Here is a 16,765-nt window from a genome sequence, read left to right on the forward strand (position 1 = left end):
CAGCAAGGGGGGATGCTAGAGGCTCAGCACCTCTGCATATCAGGGTATTGCAGGAGGACATCCAAACACAGGGCAGCCAATTGTCATATTCATATATATAATTGTCAAATGTCCCAGTTTTCATGGGAATTTTCTGGCCCAGTCTGGTACTGACACAACTGAGCAGGATTCACTATGACAGATTTCTGCAAATAGGAAGATGTTAAAAATTGTCAGGACACAGGTTCAGGACTGAGAGGAATGAGGCTCCAGAGGGTGTCATCCATGACTTAAATGAAGATTGGGAAGGAGAAAACATGTGCTGGACACATTAATACAGAAGAAACAGGTCATCAGTTTGGAGTAAGGGTTTTCAATTTTTTAAAATAATAACTTCAGTTAGACCTTCCCCTTCTCTTTTTGGTTTGATACACAGTGACTTTCTGGTTTTGGTACAACATGTTTGGTCTACTCAAATAAATACTTTAAAAATAGAGGTATAAAATGTGTTTTGGCTGAGAATGTCAGTTATATAGAGACTTTAAAAACACAGGTTAAGTATAAAAGGTCTTTTTTCTATTTGCATGATTATCTTCTCAATGGTCAATAAAAACTGGTGGATTCTAAGGAGTAAAGCCTGGTCCTAAAGGAAAAAAACAATTCATATAATTGTCAGGTCTTACTTATTTTAGCGGAGATGGCCTTCCATCTCAAAGCTGACCAGAATTCTGTGGTTTTGTAGCTTTCCTGCACCCTTGTTTATAACAGTCCTGATAAGGTCAGCTTTGGGAATAAAGGCAAGATAATGTTTTCTCTCAGACAGATCATTTCTTTTGTCAGTTGTTTTGTTGGTCAGTATCCTGCATAGTGCTGGAGAAAAAAGGGAAAGGCAGGAAAAAGGGAAAGGCATGTGAGGAAAGTGAGTGATATCTGCTGGCCAACAGATTCAACTTACTTTGAATATTGAAGTCAACAGATAGTTTAAATTAAACACTGAGGTCTGGTCAAGAACTCGCTCTTAAACTTCAAGAACTGCCCTTAAACATTGCTTATAAATGTAATTGGCTATACTTCCCTGAAGCTAGAAAAGCTTGACTAAGCAATTTCCTGCTTCTGTGAGTCCCTCTTTTGGAGAGGAAGTCAACTATATTAGGAAGATGCAGTAGTAGAGAGAGATCAAAAATGTAAAGAATAAATTTTTGGTAAAAATATGGAAACTCTCCAAAATTTGCTAATGTATGTATTTACCAGTTTATCAATGCATCCCTCAGTTGTACTAATGATCCTCTTCTCCATTCAGTAGTCTTGGTATTTGGTTCTAAATATCATGCTCTTTTACACTATTTTTTTCAGACCATAGCACAAGCTAGGTAATAGCATATGTAAATCATTGCCTTCTTTGGCCACATGCAGAATATAATTCCATGGCTTGTACATCTGTGCTAAATGTTTGTAGGATGAGGTTTTTCTGACACCTCAATTTTCTGTAGAAATGCTGTGGCAGTATTGTGAATGGAGGGAATAGGCGTGGTGAAAGGAAAGAAATGTTCACTGTTAGTTGTTTCCTCATACTCCACTCTCAACCCCGTTAGACCTGCCAGTTCACAAGAGACTGGTTTCCTTGTCATACTGGGGAGACACAGCAGCCCAAGCTGTGCCTGAGGAAGGAATGCTGTTTGCAGTCATTGACAGGAGCTAGGTCTGCCATAGCTGGGATTTCTGCTACTATCCTGCTCCTCCACCTTGAGCTCCACCAGGTCCCACCCAGTGGCACCATGTCCATATTTATCAAGAGCCTCCAGCTCTCTCTGTGCCCAAACTGGTGGGCACAGAAGTAGTGAATTTCCCATTTTGGTCTGGAGCCAATGCACCACATGTGGGAAGAGTAATTCTGTCTGATTTCTTTGAAACATTTCCCCTAGCAGCCATGTTCTGGGCTTTTCCAGGATATAAGCAGTGCACAGAGTGTCTTCCAACACTGGGACCCAACAGTGCTACTTCCCTCTGAAGTCAGTGTTGGAGGATATACACTGTAGATGCACACATGTGCTCTAAACTGTCAGTAAGAGAAGGATCCTTGAACAGTGTTTGCACAGCTTTTCCTGTAAACTTCATGGCCATGCAAGTGGCTTCAGCTGAGGAATCTCCTCACTTATGAAAATACTTCCCCTCTCCTCAACATAGCAGTCAGGCTCTCATTTCTCATGTTGCATGCATGGAAAGAGAGATCAAAGTTTGTTTGTTTGTTTATTTTAAAATAGGGCAAACTTCTCTTGTGTTATGCTTTCAAACTCTTTTACATCAATAAGTCTTTTTGAAACCATTGTTTCTACCTTTTCTTAGGATGAAAGAAAAATTAACAGAATAAAATAGCCTCAACGTAGTGAAATTCCTTATATTATAAGGACCATAAATCTTTACCACAGGTAAGAGGTCCTTGATACTGCCTCTCCCTTCTGTGTGATTACAGATGTGTCCTGAGTACATGATTTAAAAAGATCAAACTACAGTTTTTGCCTATGTTCTTAACTGGGTTTTTGTTGATGTGTGCATTGTCCTGTTAAAATAAAGCTACTTGCTGCAAGATTGAATATCTCAGTAAGTGCCACTGGTGACTCTTCTGGCTTGTCCTGGTTCAACTTTGAACACGAGTGAAGAGGAGTTTGGTACACTTTTTAATGGTGACCCTATGATGCATATTTAAATATGTCTGTTTACAATTTCAGACTTTATGTTCCCAGACAATTTGAAGTGCAGTCTATAAATTTGTGAAATTAACACTTTTTTTTTAACCAAGTTGTATTTTAAAAAATGTCTTTTTTAGGTTTTGAAATATCCTTAAGTATTCAGTAATGCTGTTGCAGGTAGTCTAACCTGCTAGGAAGTAGGTCCTGTCAGTTCTTAAATCTGCAGAGGAAGGGATTATCTCTCCTCAAAAGCTATAAAAAAATTCAGTTCCAATGTTCCATCTCACTGGAAAATGAACCAAGATTCACCCACTGAAAAACTCTGTATATACTCAAAATACTAGGGTTTTTTTGGGTAGAGGTTAAATCAGAGTCAGATCAAAACCCCCTGTCTGTAGATTCAGGTAGAGTTATCTGCTTTTAATAAAAGGCTTATTCATGTTGGTTTACATTTCTAAACCCTCAGCTGTTTCAGCTGGTGGCTGAAGAGTCTGGTGGCTATCTCAGTTCTTGTGCTGAAGCTGCTGAGGAGCTCTGAGGCCAGCTCCTCTGGTGACCCTGCTTCAGACCCAGTAAGCTCTGAACAAATATAATTGCAATCTACTGGAGCTGGGGTCAAACAGATGCCCCTGAAGTTCTCCTGACTGTTCGTGTAGTGCCTTAGCTCAGTACTGCTGTATCCTCCAGGACAAAGGTCCATGTTGACATGGCCACACATCTGCTGGAGTGAAGTGAGCCCCTTCCACACTAGCCAGGCAGTGTTTGCTCAGCATGATGGTGTCCCACAGGAAGTTTCCTTTGGGCTTGCAGTCACACATGTTTTCAAGGAACTTAGCATTCTTGAATTTAAGGTAGATTATTTTTTTCAGATCATTCAACCTAACATTTAACTCAATCTGGAAAATGCCATTTTCCAAAGTTGTGAGCAATCCAGATTTAGGTGTGTGCATATCTTATTTTCTTAATTACAGCCATGTACACTGTAATGCTGTTAAGGTTGAGTAGGTTTCTAATTGCTCTGCCCAGGCTCTCTTTGGCTTTCTCTTCGGTCTGCACTAATAAAGTTATTGTATATTTCAGTCTAACAATACTTGAAATGTGCCCCAATCCATCCTATGAGATGAGATTTAATGAGACTTTGAGCAACCTGATCTTGTAAAAGACACTTCTGTCCATGGCAGGGGGCATAGGATAGATGATCTTTAAGGCCCCTTCCAAACCAGAACACTCTGTCATTCTATAAATCTGTGAGGCTTGTTGGTGGCCTGGAAATACTGCAGCTGGTTCAATATATGTGATTTAGTGCTCTCACAGTTTGGATTTAACCTTCGGTACCTTTGGCTTGGGAAAGTCAGAAAACAGGACAAATTTCTCTGTCCCTCATTTATATTTCTGTTCTTTCACAATATCCCAGCTCTTTCTGCAAGCATCCGGTTTTTTGGCCAACACCCTACATTCCTCAAAAACTTTTTCACTCAGACCTAGGCTGGCTAATTTAAAATTCTGTTTGGACAAACTGCCAAGAGAAAAGACACCTCACATTATTATTCACCATTACTCTGTAAAGGACCTCAGCTGGAAAGTGGTTTTAAATGAAGTATATTTACTTCCTTTAGCTTTTTTTTACGGGTTCATCCTTTTGCCAGTTCAGGAAGGATGGTTCAAGCAAGAAACATATACTGTGAATAAAAACTAGGCACTTCCAGGTGAAACTGAAATGGAGCTACATTTGGTCATTTGAAGACTTAGAAAAGAAAGACTTAAAAAAATAGTGCAAATAATGAAAGAGGAAGAGAAGGTAGAACTGACTTTTTTATAATGAAAGAAGAATCTACTGACTACAGTGACTATGTGCTGAATTTTTAGAAATTCCCTGTTTTTCATAGCATGTCTTTTGCCATTTCCTTTTTCAGATATGGAAGTTCATGAAGTTACCATAATTCAAAACATCTATTCGAGATTCTTTCTCAGACATTTAGAGGTTCTTACTTAAGAATTTTCTCCTTCTCTTTGTATTATCAATTATAATCCTAAATTCTTGAAAAGGAAAGTATATTTCCTTGCTTCCAGTGACCAAACTTAATTGCATTACTTGCATAATTTCTTATAAAATTCTTGCTGAGTTGTATCTGTTTGTACACATAAAGATACAGATCTGTGTCAGGCTGGGAAAGCATTTCCTTGGTCTCATAAGATCATGTCTTAACACTAGCATGCTGTTCAGTGAGAATGTTGAAACAAAGGTGTGCCTTGGGCTGTGTGAGGTGAAGCTGTTTTCCATAGCTGGTGTCTGGGTTTCAGGCTCTCCTTTCCAAGCCAGTATTTGTTCTGCCCTCCTCTTCTTTTCTTTTTGGCTTTGTCTCCCAAACCTCTCATGTTGCCCATTCTGTTCTACCTTCCTTAGGTCTGCATCTGCCCAGATGACAGTGGGTCCTGCTTGTGCCACAGCTGGGCTTTGATATTAGAGCAGAAAGATGACAGGAATAACCACATGTAAAGTGGGGATATTCTGAACAAGTCACCATTTTTCCCATCGCTATGTTTCATTAATTACAAGCAAGAATCATATCTGGTGCTGTTGGAATTAACATAACAGATCTTCAAAGAATTCCCTAAGCTGTCCTCAGCAGGTGCCAGCTAGTGCAGTTTCTTTTCTTCTTCTATCTCAGAAGGCTCTTTCAATTTTCTTTAATTAACCTCTCATCTTAATAACACCTTAGCTAAATGCCAAGATATGAAAATTCTTCAGAAGTAATCTTTTTAGAGGATTATATCAGCTTAAAGCACTATTCTGTGCTTAAAGACTTCTGCATACCTTCTGAACAGTTAGGGATTGCAGTGGTTTTGGGACTATGCTGTCACACCTAAAGCACTGCTGTAGGTAAACGCATAGACTTCAGAGGCAAGGGAACAGAACCAGTGTTCCTGCTTTTCAGCCTCCATTCTCTACATAAGATGTACAAGGATAAGCATAGGATGATTTCAATATTCTAAAAAGTATTGGTTTTCTGAACTACTGCTAAGGTCAGGAGCAGTATCTACTATGTGTTAGACCTACCATATTATGCTTCTGAGATATATTCTGCCTTTGCAGAACTTACACCCTTCTGTAGAATAGAAAAATAAAATCTGTGACATTGTTTGGAAAATTATTTTTGCAAATCTTTCATAGCCAGTGCCAGAGTGAGCTAAATAAGGAAAGTCAGTGAAACTTTAGAAACATGAACTGAGATGAAAATCCATTTGTACCAGCTGTAGTCTAAATCCATATGTGGTCTAAAGCCAAAATAAAGGCCCTGCCCCACAAAAGGCTCAGTTTTCAAAGACTGGATAAAAATCTCCAGAGTCTCATTAAATTCACTTTGATTGATCTCAAGGAACCTTTCCTGAGTGCATATTGCTTTAATGGCAATAAGGTAATGTTCCTAAAAGTCTTCCAGTTTGAAGTAAATTGCAATTGAAACAATTCCCCCTTTGAATAATGAGGACACATGGTCTGTGGGTTTTGGTGGAATGATTGGACAGGTAACAACAGACTTTAAAGACAGAGGGAAAACACAGGCATTTTAAATATGCATTTTGAAGCCTGGTTGTGAGCACTGTTACAAGAAATTGACAGACTGCCAACATGAGCCAATCCTTCCTGTGTTTTGGGATTATTGTTAGGTTTTTTTAGCCTAAATTTTGTACACATCGTGTTTATACTTTTTCTCCTATGCTTCTTGATGTGTGAAAAATTGCTTTTTCTATCCCTTGTTAGGTACCTTAATGAACAGGCCAGCTCTTTGCAAGAGGTAATATAATTATTTCCTCTACCACAGAGACATTCCCATTCCTGCAAGGTCTTCATTAAGTGCTGCTCTCCAGTGGTGCCAAATTGATGCTTTTCTTGGTGCTCAACCTGTCTAGGATCTCTTTGGCCAGGAAGAGGTAAGAAAGGGTTTATTGTGACCTCATGTGTAATATTTGTGTGGCAGACCAGACCCCAGCCACCCTCAAAAGTTAGAAATGCTGATGGTCATCTTAGCTGCTGCCACCTATTTCATACCATGTCACCTGAAGGTTTGAAAAGCCTAACCTTTAACTTTTTATTGCAGATGAGAAGGGTATGGCAGCAGCTTTGAAGACAAAGATTTAATACCTATATAGGTATATACTTGTGCTGGGAGCACAAGTACAAATACTCCTGATTTCTAGAATTGAAATACTATGATGAAGCTTACATACACAAACACATCTTTTAATGCTGCAGAAAGTGTCTTGAAGAATGGTGATAGCTGAGTTTCTCTTCCTACAAAATTATTATGTGTCTCTACTATCCTGGTCCAGTGGGGGACAAGCCTCTCTGGTCACACAGTCCCACAGCCCTGGCCATGCATGCTGCAGTGAGGCTGGCCTGGAGGGCATCGAGGGAAGACTTTGCTGCTTTCTATCCAGCTATGCCTAGTGTATACCATGGCCATGAAGAGGTATTTTTATGATTTACAGCATGTATGCTAATCACTACGGATGTATAATTTGAATAAACCTTACTAGTGGTGACGTGTTCTAGATACATTCAGGCAAAGGACTACAGGGGTTGCCAAGATGCCAAAGTCTCTGAAGATGTCCTTTCACTGTCCTCTGCAATGTCTGAGGGTCGAGCCCAAGATACAAAGTCTTCTGGGAAAATATCAATGTCTTTAAAAGTTGAGATAATAGAACTAAATATGGATTTCTCAAGGAAGCTACTCATTTTACTGGAAATGCCACTTATATTTGTCTCAGATATTCAGGCAACATTTTTGATCTGCTTGACACAAACCAAATATATTTGTGCTGCCTTGTTGGATTTTCCATAATGCCATTCTGTATGCCTAATGCCCCTTCTGCAGTCAAAAGTTTGAATGATTTATCTTTGGTCAAGAACTTTGCTATTATAGATTCTCTGCATGTATTTGCCAGTGAAGCAGCTGGCAATAACCCAGTATATTTGATCTTCTGACAGCTGTACTACATGTAAGACATGGATGCATTAGAACATTTTCTTTAAAAGTTGCATGAAGAATGGACTGATGCTACCAGGTATTTTTCCTCACACAATAAAATTTATGTCATGTAGTAAATGCCTGGAAAAGAATTGTATTGTTTCCCCTCACAATGCAGAAGATCACGTTCTTGTACAGACCTCAGATTAGGACAGGAACAATTATTTTGCTCCTTTAAGAACCTCATCCTCCTTACAGGAGTGTTGACTGAATGTGCAGATATCAGACAACAGGAGTTTAGGCCTTTGCTTATCAATGTAAGTCAAAATGAAAGAGCAGAGATGGGGCTGTGTGTGAGGTGTCAGGGTGTGTGTGTGTACTCTTGCCTGCTTTGTGCCTCAAGTATGTTCTTTTTAAACTATTTTTCAAATAAAAGCCTGTGAAAAAAGTTGCTGATTTTGACTGCATCTTGTTAACATAAGCTTGCAGAAAACCTATAACTTATTACCTTCGTACCAACAATCTGGACTGCATGATTTTACTAAAAATTTGTAAAAAATATATCCTGTGCATAAGTTTCATCTATGGGAAACAGAACTACTCTATTTCCTGTGTGGGCAAAACTTGAAATGGAAAGACTGAGCATTGTACAAAAGGCTTATCTTCTCTTCAATGCTCTGGCATTTATCAAGAAAAGCTTGGGTAATTTTGTTCTATTCTTTAGATAACAGGACCTTGATATTTTGCAAAAATTAATTGTAGTTAAGGAGTGCAATAAGAAATGAGATGTTCAGTTCATTGCTGCAGTAATAAAACTGGTTGAAGACAGGTTCTGCAATGATATTATTGATTAATATGTCACAGACTTTAAAATAAGCTGCCACTATTTTAATCAGCCTATAAGGACAGTTATGCTGATGCTCCTAATCAGACCACTGTACCATACAGACAGGCCATTCATCACAGTGAATTAAAAGCTATGTTTCAGCAAGCAAAACTAGAAACACACAGGCTAACCCACAGCCATCTACACAACTCAGAGGAGACAAATATTTATTGCAGGTTTTTCTGAAACCTGACAAAATGTGTGGTCTGAAATCCAGGAGAGTACATTACTCTAATATGAGTAATGTACCTCAAAGAAATTTTTTTTGCATGGTGTTTTTTTCCTAGGGAAATATAAACCAGATTGCATCGTATTACACATTGTGTAGCTTTGAGTTTGTTTTAATTTTTAACAGTCATCTGTTTTCTTCATCTGTACATAAGTCATGCCACAGGAACATCTGCTGGTTCTTTTCTTTCTTCCTATTGACTTCAGTTTTGCATTTTTATATTGTGGTTTTGTTTCCATATGAGAGTCAAAGTCAGCTTGCTTATTCAAAGAAGGACAAGGGGAGACAATGTTACAGCACTACAGTTATGCTAGATTTGACTCCTGTTTATACAAGCAACCTGGAAGTCAGTAGCTCTTCCCCATGGTGTCCCTCTTGCCATTGTCACAATGCCCTGTTGCTGGGCTGAAAATGTTTTTCTGGATACTTAAAAACCTTTTTGGGTCCCTGTGCTGAGGTGGATGTAGGGTAGTCTGTCCTTGTATTGTGACTTTGCAATACAGTCTTTGTGCTCTGAAAATTAGGGCTGCCAGGTTTACTCCTCAGGTTGCAAGAGCCACTGTATGGTAACAAATTTTACTTAGAATCTCATCAGGTAGTTAAATCTCATGTGAATCTCATGACAGAAAGCTGGAGAGATTGAATCCTATGAGATATTTAACAATTGGTAGGATTTTGCTCATACTCTTCATCTTTCTTGCTTTTCTGAATGGGAAAAAAGAAAATTATAATTTGAATAGTACTATGGTAGAGTGTTTGTGTGGATTTCAAAGGAAATAAACAAGGAAAAGTGAGGGGGAAAAAAAAAAAAGAGTGAACATTAATAACAGCAGCTTAGTTTTTGGTCCCAACAGACTTAACTAGCAGAAGGGGAAAAGAAGATCTAGGGCTGGCTAGCAGAGAAACATTGCTGAGTGTAAACACTACAAGGCTTCTCTGAGTGCTTTTATCATACGGAGCCTGAAAGTATTTGTAATTTGTGACTCTCCAGTCAGGAGCAGTCTTGCAAGCAAGGAGTGCTTGTTGTGGATTTTCAGTACAGAGAAAACTACAGCCAAGCTGACCAGAAAGACTGGAATTTCATCTATCTCTCTCCCCTCCCCCCTCTGCTTTCTCTCTGTCGCTCACTCATTGGATTTCTTTCTCTGCCAGCCTTTTAAAACAGAAATTACTGGGTCAGTGACATACATTTTTCCTCTTTTTCTAGTTTGATCTCATGTTCAGCCTCCAGCAGAAACACTACTACCTGTAAGTATCTTATTCAAGTTTGTTGTACACACTGAATGCCTTGGTGTTTGTGGTTGTAATAGTGCTTAACCGCTTGCAGAGTCCAGTTTGTTGCTGAATGTTGCAGTAGAGCAGCCAGGCAGTAATTTTTGAGCTCGAGATAGATGAAAGCTCTTTCTAACTTTGAGGAAAGCAGGCACTGGGTTTTGCCAGTGGTTTAGTAGATGTTAACTTGAAAGTTTGGATTCCAAACATCTTCCTTTATCCTAATATTCAAGTCAATATATGTTTCTCAATTATGCTGTTTTTTTTTTTTTTTTATTCAGATATAATAAAACTTTGTGGCTTTGAAAGCTTGGAAGAGCTAAATAAGATTTATTTGCTTAAAGTTATAGCATTAATGAGACACACTAGAAGAAATGTGATAAAAAGCACTGAGACATATGCTAAAAACATTTGATATTAATAAGTCTCTAAAAAGGATATAATTCAGTCACTTGGGATAACTTATTTTTAAATGAATGTTTTAAAATTATACACTTATTTTGCAGTAAGAATCTGTCAGCAATTTTACATTTTCATGTTCATTCAGACAGCTGATTCATCTAAACTAGGCAGAGGCTTATTAGTTATATGCATGTATAAAAGTTTACATGTATCCCCTAACACATGTGTGCTTAAAAAGGTTTTATATTTCCTGCTAATTTCTATATATTTATCTGGAATCATCACCTTTTAAAAATATGTTGCTTTTACTGTGTTTTGCTGAGATATTCCAACAAATTCTGCAGATAATTATACACTGTTTCTTCAAATGGTTACTAAGAGGGGATTTTTCAAGTTATTTATTTTCTAGTTAGGGAATTTTACTAGTCACAATCTCAACTAATTCAGGATTGCACTTTAGGCAAAATGCATCTCTGCTGTTGGCATGCGTCCAAGGTGTAACTACTTCCAGAGTGTTATCTGCCATTCCTTAACTCAGCAAATACCTTGCCAAATACTTAGCTTCTTGGTGACCTGTAATTTTTGTTTGTAGTGCATGGAACAAAACTATTAAATAGCAAGCAGTCCAAGGGATGCATCTGTTAAGTACACATTCAGAAATTATAACCCCCTAATTTAATAGCTCATGATTCATTGCCCTGGGCTAGATTTTAATTGCTGTAATAATATTCATCTTGTTTCCTAGAAATCATGGAAAGCTCTTACTTGTTTTCTTTAAAACTGTCCTCAAAATTGTATGTATGTTTTTCTGTTTCTTGAAAACTTTTTCTGGTATTTATGAAAGCAAATCATTCTCCATTATCCCCTTCCAGCTTTGCAAAAGATTAGGGCAATTTTGATCTATCTGCTCATGGAAATATCCCAGACAACCAGAGATTTTGTCACATACAGAGAAACTCTTGAAGTCTCATCCAAATCCCAATGAAGGCTTTGGGCATCATTGAGACTTGGCTCAAAGTCACTTGTGATTACTGGTATTTTAGTCAAGGTTTAGTTATTAAAGCTGAGACTTACTAGTGCTGTTCCATATTTTACTTTCAGTTGTTTTGTGTTGGTAGATAGCTATCTAAATAATTTGTATTAATCTTTAACTTACATCAGTGTAACTCTGCTCACAATCAGACTCACTAGCTTGTTGTGTTTGTAATTCACCATTGCATCATTTCTCATGTGCACAGCAGCCCTGAGGGAAAACCACCTCTGGCACTTGGAGGAAATTTTAACAGAAACCATCCTCTTCATTGTCCCTGGTTTGGTACGTCCCTCTGTCAGCTCTGCAGAGTCGCATTCACCACCTCTTCAGAGGCCCCTTCTCCTCTGCCTTCCCCCCAGCCTCATCTGCTGAGTGGGCAGGAGTTCCAGCAGATGAGCAGCTCCTTAGCCAAGTGTCCCTTTTTCAATGCCTTGAGCATATCTTTGGGTCTTACCTTCCAGACTTCCAAATCTCAGAGCCAGCTTGGCCAATTGCCTAAAAGTATGGGAAAGGAGATTTCCTTGATTGTTGCCACAATTTTTTATACTAGTATGGGTATTGGATATCAGGGGAATTACTGGATAGGTGGCAAGGTATAACTCTGTGTTTTGCAGAAATATACCAGGTAATTAATTTAGATCCTAGCAGTCAGATGGCTGTGTCTTTTCAGGTTAGAGTTAGCACATGATTTAGGGTGAAAAGGACCTCTGCAGGTAACTGTACCCATTTCTTTCTCCATTAAAAGCCAGTTTTATGGCAAATCTGGCTTCAAAGTTTGATCAAACAACTCAGGCCTTGATTGGTTGTTTATTAAATAAACCTTGATATTTTACTGGGTTTGTAGGTCTCTTCCTTGTGCTCCAGGCGCTCCTCTGTTAGAAGTCTAAAAATAAGCAATACCGCCTCTTCTTCAGGCTGAACAAATCCAGCTGTGTCAGCCACTCCTCATAAATCATATGCTCCATCCCCACTGAGAAATAACAACTAGCATATGATATATCATGGAACTGACATGACAGTTTTGCTTCTGGGAACAAAGCTGGTAGCTTTTTGTGAGATATGCACCTGGAGTTGTTCAGTGGTTTCAGTTATTTTGGCATTATAGACAGACCCTGAGGAAGTTGATGAGAAAACAGCTTAATTTCAGCATAATTTCCTTCTATGTCATTTGTGAATGCTGTTATTTCTTTAGGCCATTAAGTACATCTGAAATATTTTGGTACATTTAGAATTAAATAGTCCCTTAGCTCTATGTCCATTCTGAATACACAGGTGGCATGGCAATGAGTAGCAGAGGAGAATCAGGTTCAGCTGTGATATTAAGGGCAGAGAAGTAAGAAGATTGTAAGGAAGCTCAAAGCAGCCACAAAATGTGACAGTGGCATCACCAGCAGCTGTCTATCTGCTGAAGAGCAGAACACTGTCAATCAGTATAAATACCATGTAGCACACACATGAGTTCATTGAAGCAAAGACCTTCACAGATAGGGAGGATGTTAATACCTTGGCACTCACCTCAAAACCTTTTTATTGTCATTATGTCCTAAAAGAATCTCTTGCCATTTCATCTTGCTATGGTTGTGAAAGTAATTAAGGAAGTGAGGTTGTACTTCCCAAGATCTTTACTTGGCCACCTCAAGAGACAGTCCTACAGTATCTAAGTAGAGGCCAGTGGCTGGAATATAATGGACAAGTATATAGTGATACAGGAGCTCTGTCTGCAAGACTGTAATACACAGTGACAACAGGACCAAATTTGTAGCAGAGAATGTCTCATACATCCACCATTAAATAGACCAAAATGCTCCTGATTCCTCTTGAACACTTTCTGTTCTGTTTTCAATGCAGGAAAAGGCAACATAGAAACCACTAGCTGCACCCAAGGTTTACAGCTGTATTCCATGCTGGGATTTATGGGGCGGGCGCCAGAAACAAATGAACCTGGGCTGTAGCATAGTCAAGATGCAGATGTTTCTGCATGAGTGTAATTTTCAACCTGTTGATGAAGCTGTCTCTCAACTTTAACATTGTTTTATGATAGCTATCCACACTGGAGTGGAGAAATTCAAAACTATCCAGGCTTTAATTTTATAATTTCTGAAGAGGTGCCATGTAAGAAAATGCCTGTGGATAAAGCTATTTTGCACCATATTTCTATGCTTCAGCCTGCTATTATGGAGCAGAGAGTTAGTGGCATTGTTATGAGATATAAACTATGAGGTCTATGTGTCAGAGTCATTAACGACCTCTTAGCTCTTTGCCAAGTCCTAGTCTGAAATAAAAATTTCTAATTGTTTTCTTATTTGAATTTTCTACCATGGATTTCATTTTATTCCCACTGGCTAAAATTCTACATGTTCTCTCAGATTTTCTTTAGCCTGGTATGATTTCAATATTTTAAACCAAAATGGAAAGACTTTCAGATAAATACCTAGAAAACTAAAGTAAAAATTTGCATTCCAGCTACATAGTCAACATACATCTAACTTTATATGTATGTGAGACTCATTGTCTTCAACCTTAAATATGGGATAAAGTAAGTGGATCTGTCTTGTTTAACTTTTGGAAGTGAATCATTTTACAGAACTTCTGAACTGCCAGTTGTTTTTCAGTGAAGTTTGAAACTGGGTAGATATGTGCATTCAGTTACAGGCTGCTCAGAAAGTTATTCTGCCAGAAACAGTGGGGTGAACACTTACCTATTAACAACAAAGAAAATAAAGACATACAAGGAATTTTTTTTTTTTTTAAATTCACTTTCAGGAAACTTCACTGTTGGTTGCAAGGTTGTAGCAAATAAGTAGTCAGGGCATTAAAAATTTACAAAAACGAAAACTTTACTGTCTTGGAATTCTTATGATCTCGAATTTAATTAAATCAATATCACTTCCTATTCTTTGTAACTTCAGTTACTTTAGAGGATTGTAGATATTAGGCTTTTAAAAGGATTTCAATAGTGCTTGTTTAATGTCAGAAAAAATTCTTATGAGGTTATGAACATGAAAGATGAAGAGTCACTGTAATTAGGGGCATGAGAAACTTGTGTAATTTATTTTCCATATTATCTTGTCTTCTTCATTTCCATCAAATTTTTCTCAGAGTTTGGGGTTGTCTGCTGTTTTCTGATCATGTGTCACTGAATGGTATTGAAATGAGCTGCATTTGTGAGAAATGGTGGAAATATTTTATATATGTAAGTTGTTTTGTTTTTATCCCTATAGTTGCCTGATGACTTATAGAAATCTCCTTTCTCTTGTTTTTTTCAGGATTTACAAACCTTGGAAGGACTTGGAGAACACATTCATTATTTTGTCAGGCTTAATCAATGGATTTTATAAAATACCTAAGGATATTTTGAAAATATCTGCCCAATAACTGCCCAAATTTCAGTCAAGTAGAGTCTATTAATAGAAAACATGTCATACATTTTTTATCTGTGACTAATAATGCCTTCATTACATGGTGAAAGTCTGCTGGTGGAGGAAGAAAACTCCTTTTGTTAAGAAATTTTTTCACTGGTGTAAAAGGCTGGCACTCCCTTATAATATGAAGCCCTTTGAGAAAAGCTGGCTGTTTCTACTGCTGCCTGTTATGTTAAGAATTGTGTACTCCTCCTTTATTAGTGTGAACCTTGGGGTGAAAGTGATGAAAGGACAGTCTGTCTTTCTATCAGAAGAAGACCTCAACTTTTCCATCCCCAGAGAGAAAGATGCCTGTAAAGTGGAAGTAATCAATGAACCAATAACACAGAGGGTTGGAAAACTTACTCCACAGGTATTTGACTCTATTTTGCTGCCTTGAGTGTTAGTGTGTGCAGGTCTGGGAGAAACTAAAAGGAGTTTCTTGATTGATTTTTGTTCTTTGGGTGGTGACTAAAAGGCATGGAACTGAAAGGTGTGTGGGATTCAGCCCTTTGCTTAAGTAGATATCTGGCAGAGAACTGCAACCCTGAAATCCAAAAGCTGAGGTCAATAGCACAGCTGCACAGAAGACAGTGCAGTCAGAGTCTCCTTTCACAAGTGAAGAATGGGTATTAAAACTTCCAGTTAGGAGATATCCTCCAATCTCTCAGCTGCTTATTTTTCTCCCATGAGGGTAACCAGTGCCCCTTGAATAATGCATATCCCACTACAGCATTTTGAATTTTAGTCACGGAGCCACTACTTAAGGAGCAATTAAGAAAAAAATAATCACACACAATAAGCACATTTTGTGCAGCATTGTTTGTTCTGCTCTGCAACAGCCAAATTGTTAGCAGATGGCAAATACATTAAAATTCCCCTGTCTTCTGTTCAAATATTGAGCTTGTAGTAATAATGAAATATATTTCACATATTACCATTCAGCTACTCATCTGCTTTACAAATTGCCCACCTGAGTTATAGCAAGAAGGAGTTGAACACAGTTGTCATGAAGATGTAATGTTATAGACAGAAGATAAATGATTTTAATGGTTCATAACCAAGCAGGTTTTGGTGATTGAAAAATTCTGGTTTGTGCCACAGCATATATTTTCATGTGACTGTATACAAATCTATTTTTTAACCTCCTTTCCAGGGTTTTTGGTGGCTTCTGTGAAGATAGGTGAAGAACCACCAATCTCAATAGATTTTTCAAAACTTCTGACTTGGTTATCAGTATTATTTTTGCAAACCACTGACAAGTACTTCAGCTGAATCAGCATTCCTAAGGAGCAGAGACATATCAGGAAAAACAGAAGGTGATAGACAAGACAATGTGTGATCTTTAGAGACTGGTAGTAAGTAGTGTAGTGCATCTGCTGAAACTACCCAGGGCTTGTTTTCTGCCAGTGCAGGGACACTGACCATAGTACCCCACCTCTACTTTCCCAGTATTGTTGGCCCTTGATTCATACAAACATAGAATCATTAAGACTGAAAGATCTTGAAGAACATTGAGTTTAACCATTAACCCAGTACTGCCAGGTGCACTACAAACCATGTCCCTAAGACCTACCTATATATAATTTTCGAATGTTTCCAAGTATGGTGATTCCACCATTTCCTTGGGGAACCTGTTTTAATGCCTGACCAACTTTTCAGTAAAGAAATATTTCATGATATACAACCTAAAGGAGAGGAGGAAAAGAGGGACATGCATGTGAAACCTACAGCGAACCTCTTCTGTAGGCAATCTGTCTGGCTTTGCTTTTAATTTCTGCCTCAGCTTCTATGTGCAGTAGGACCCAGGTGTTTTGAAATACCACTTAGTCCTGTGTAACCCAACATGTTTCAAGCACGTAGCTAGAGGCCCTTTTCAAGAGATGCAGGAGATGTGCATTCCCTGCAC

The 16,765-nt window shown here is 38.3% G+C and overlaps 1 protein-coding gene across 3 annotated transcripts in view; it reads left to right on the forward strand.

Annotated features, from left to right (window-relative positions):
* Positions 1-9,581: 9,581 nt before the first annotated feature.
* Positions 9,582-16,765, forward strand: part of FREM1 (FRAS1 related extracellular matrix 1) — a 64,708-nt gene continuing 57,524 nt past the window's right edge. For 2 of the 3 annotated variants that reach the window (XM_031507351.3, XM_085565995.1), the window contains exons 1-2: positions 9,582-9,996; positions 14,722-15,229. In XM_031507351.3, coding sequence (XP_031363211.3) covers positions 14,915-15,229 — 315 coding nt within the window. In that variant the 5' untranslated portion in view covers positions 9,582-9,996; positions 14,722-14,914. The other variant, XM_085565994.1, reaches the window with a different exon arrangement.

The sequence above is a fragment of the Lonchura striata genome, chromosome Z, assembly GCF_050655825.1.
Source record: "Lonchura striata isolate lonStrDom1 chromosome Z, ASM5065582v1, whole genome shotgun sequence".
In the NCBI taxonomy this organism is placed as follows: domain Eukaryota; kingdom Metazoa; phylum Chordata; class Aves; order Passeriformes; family Estrildidae; genus Lonchura; species Lonchura striata.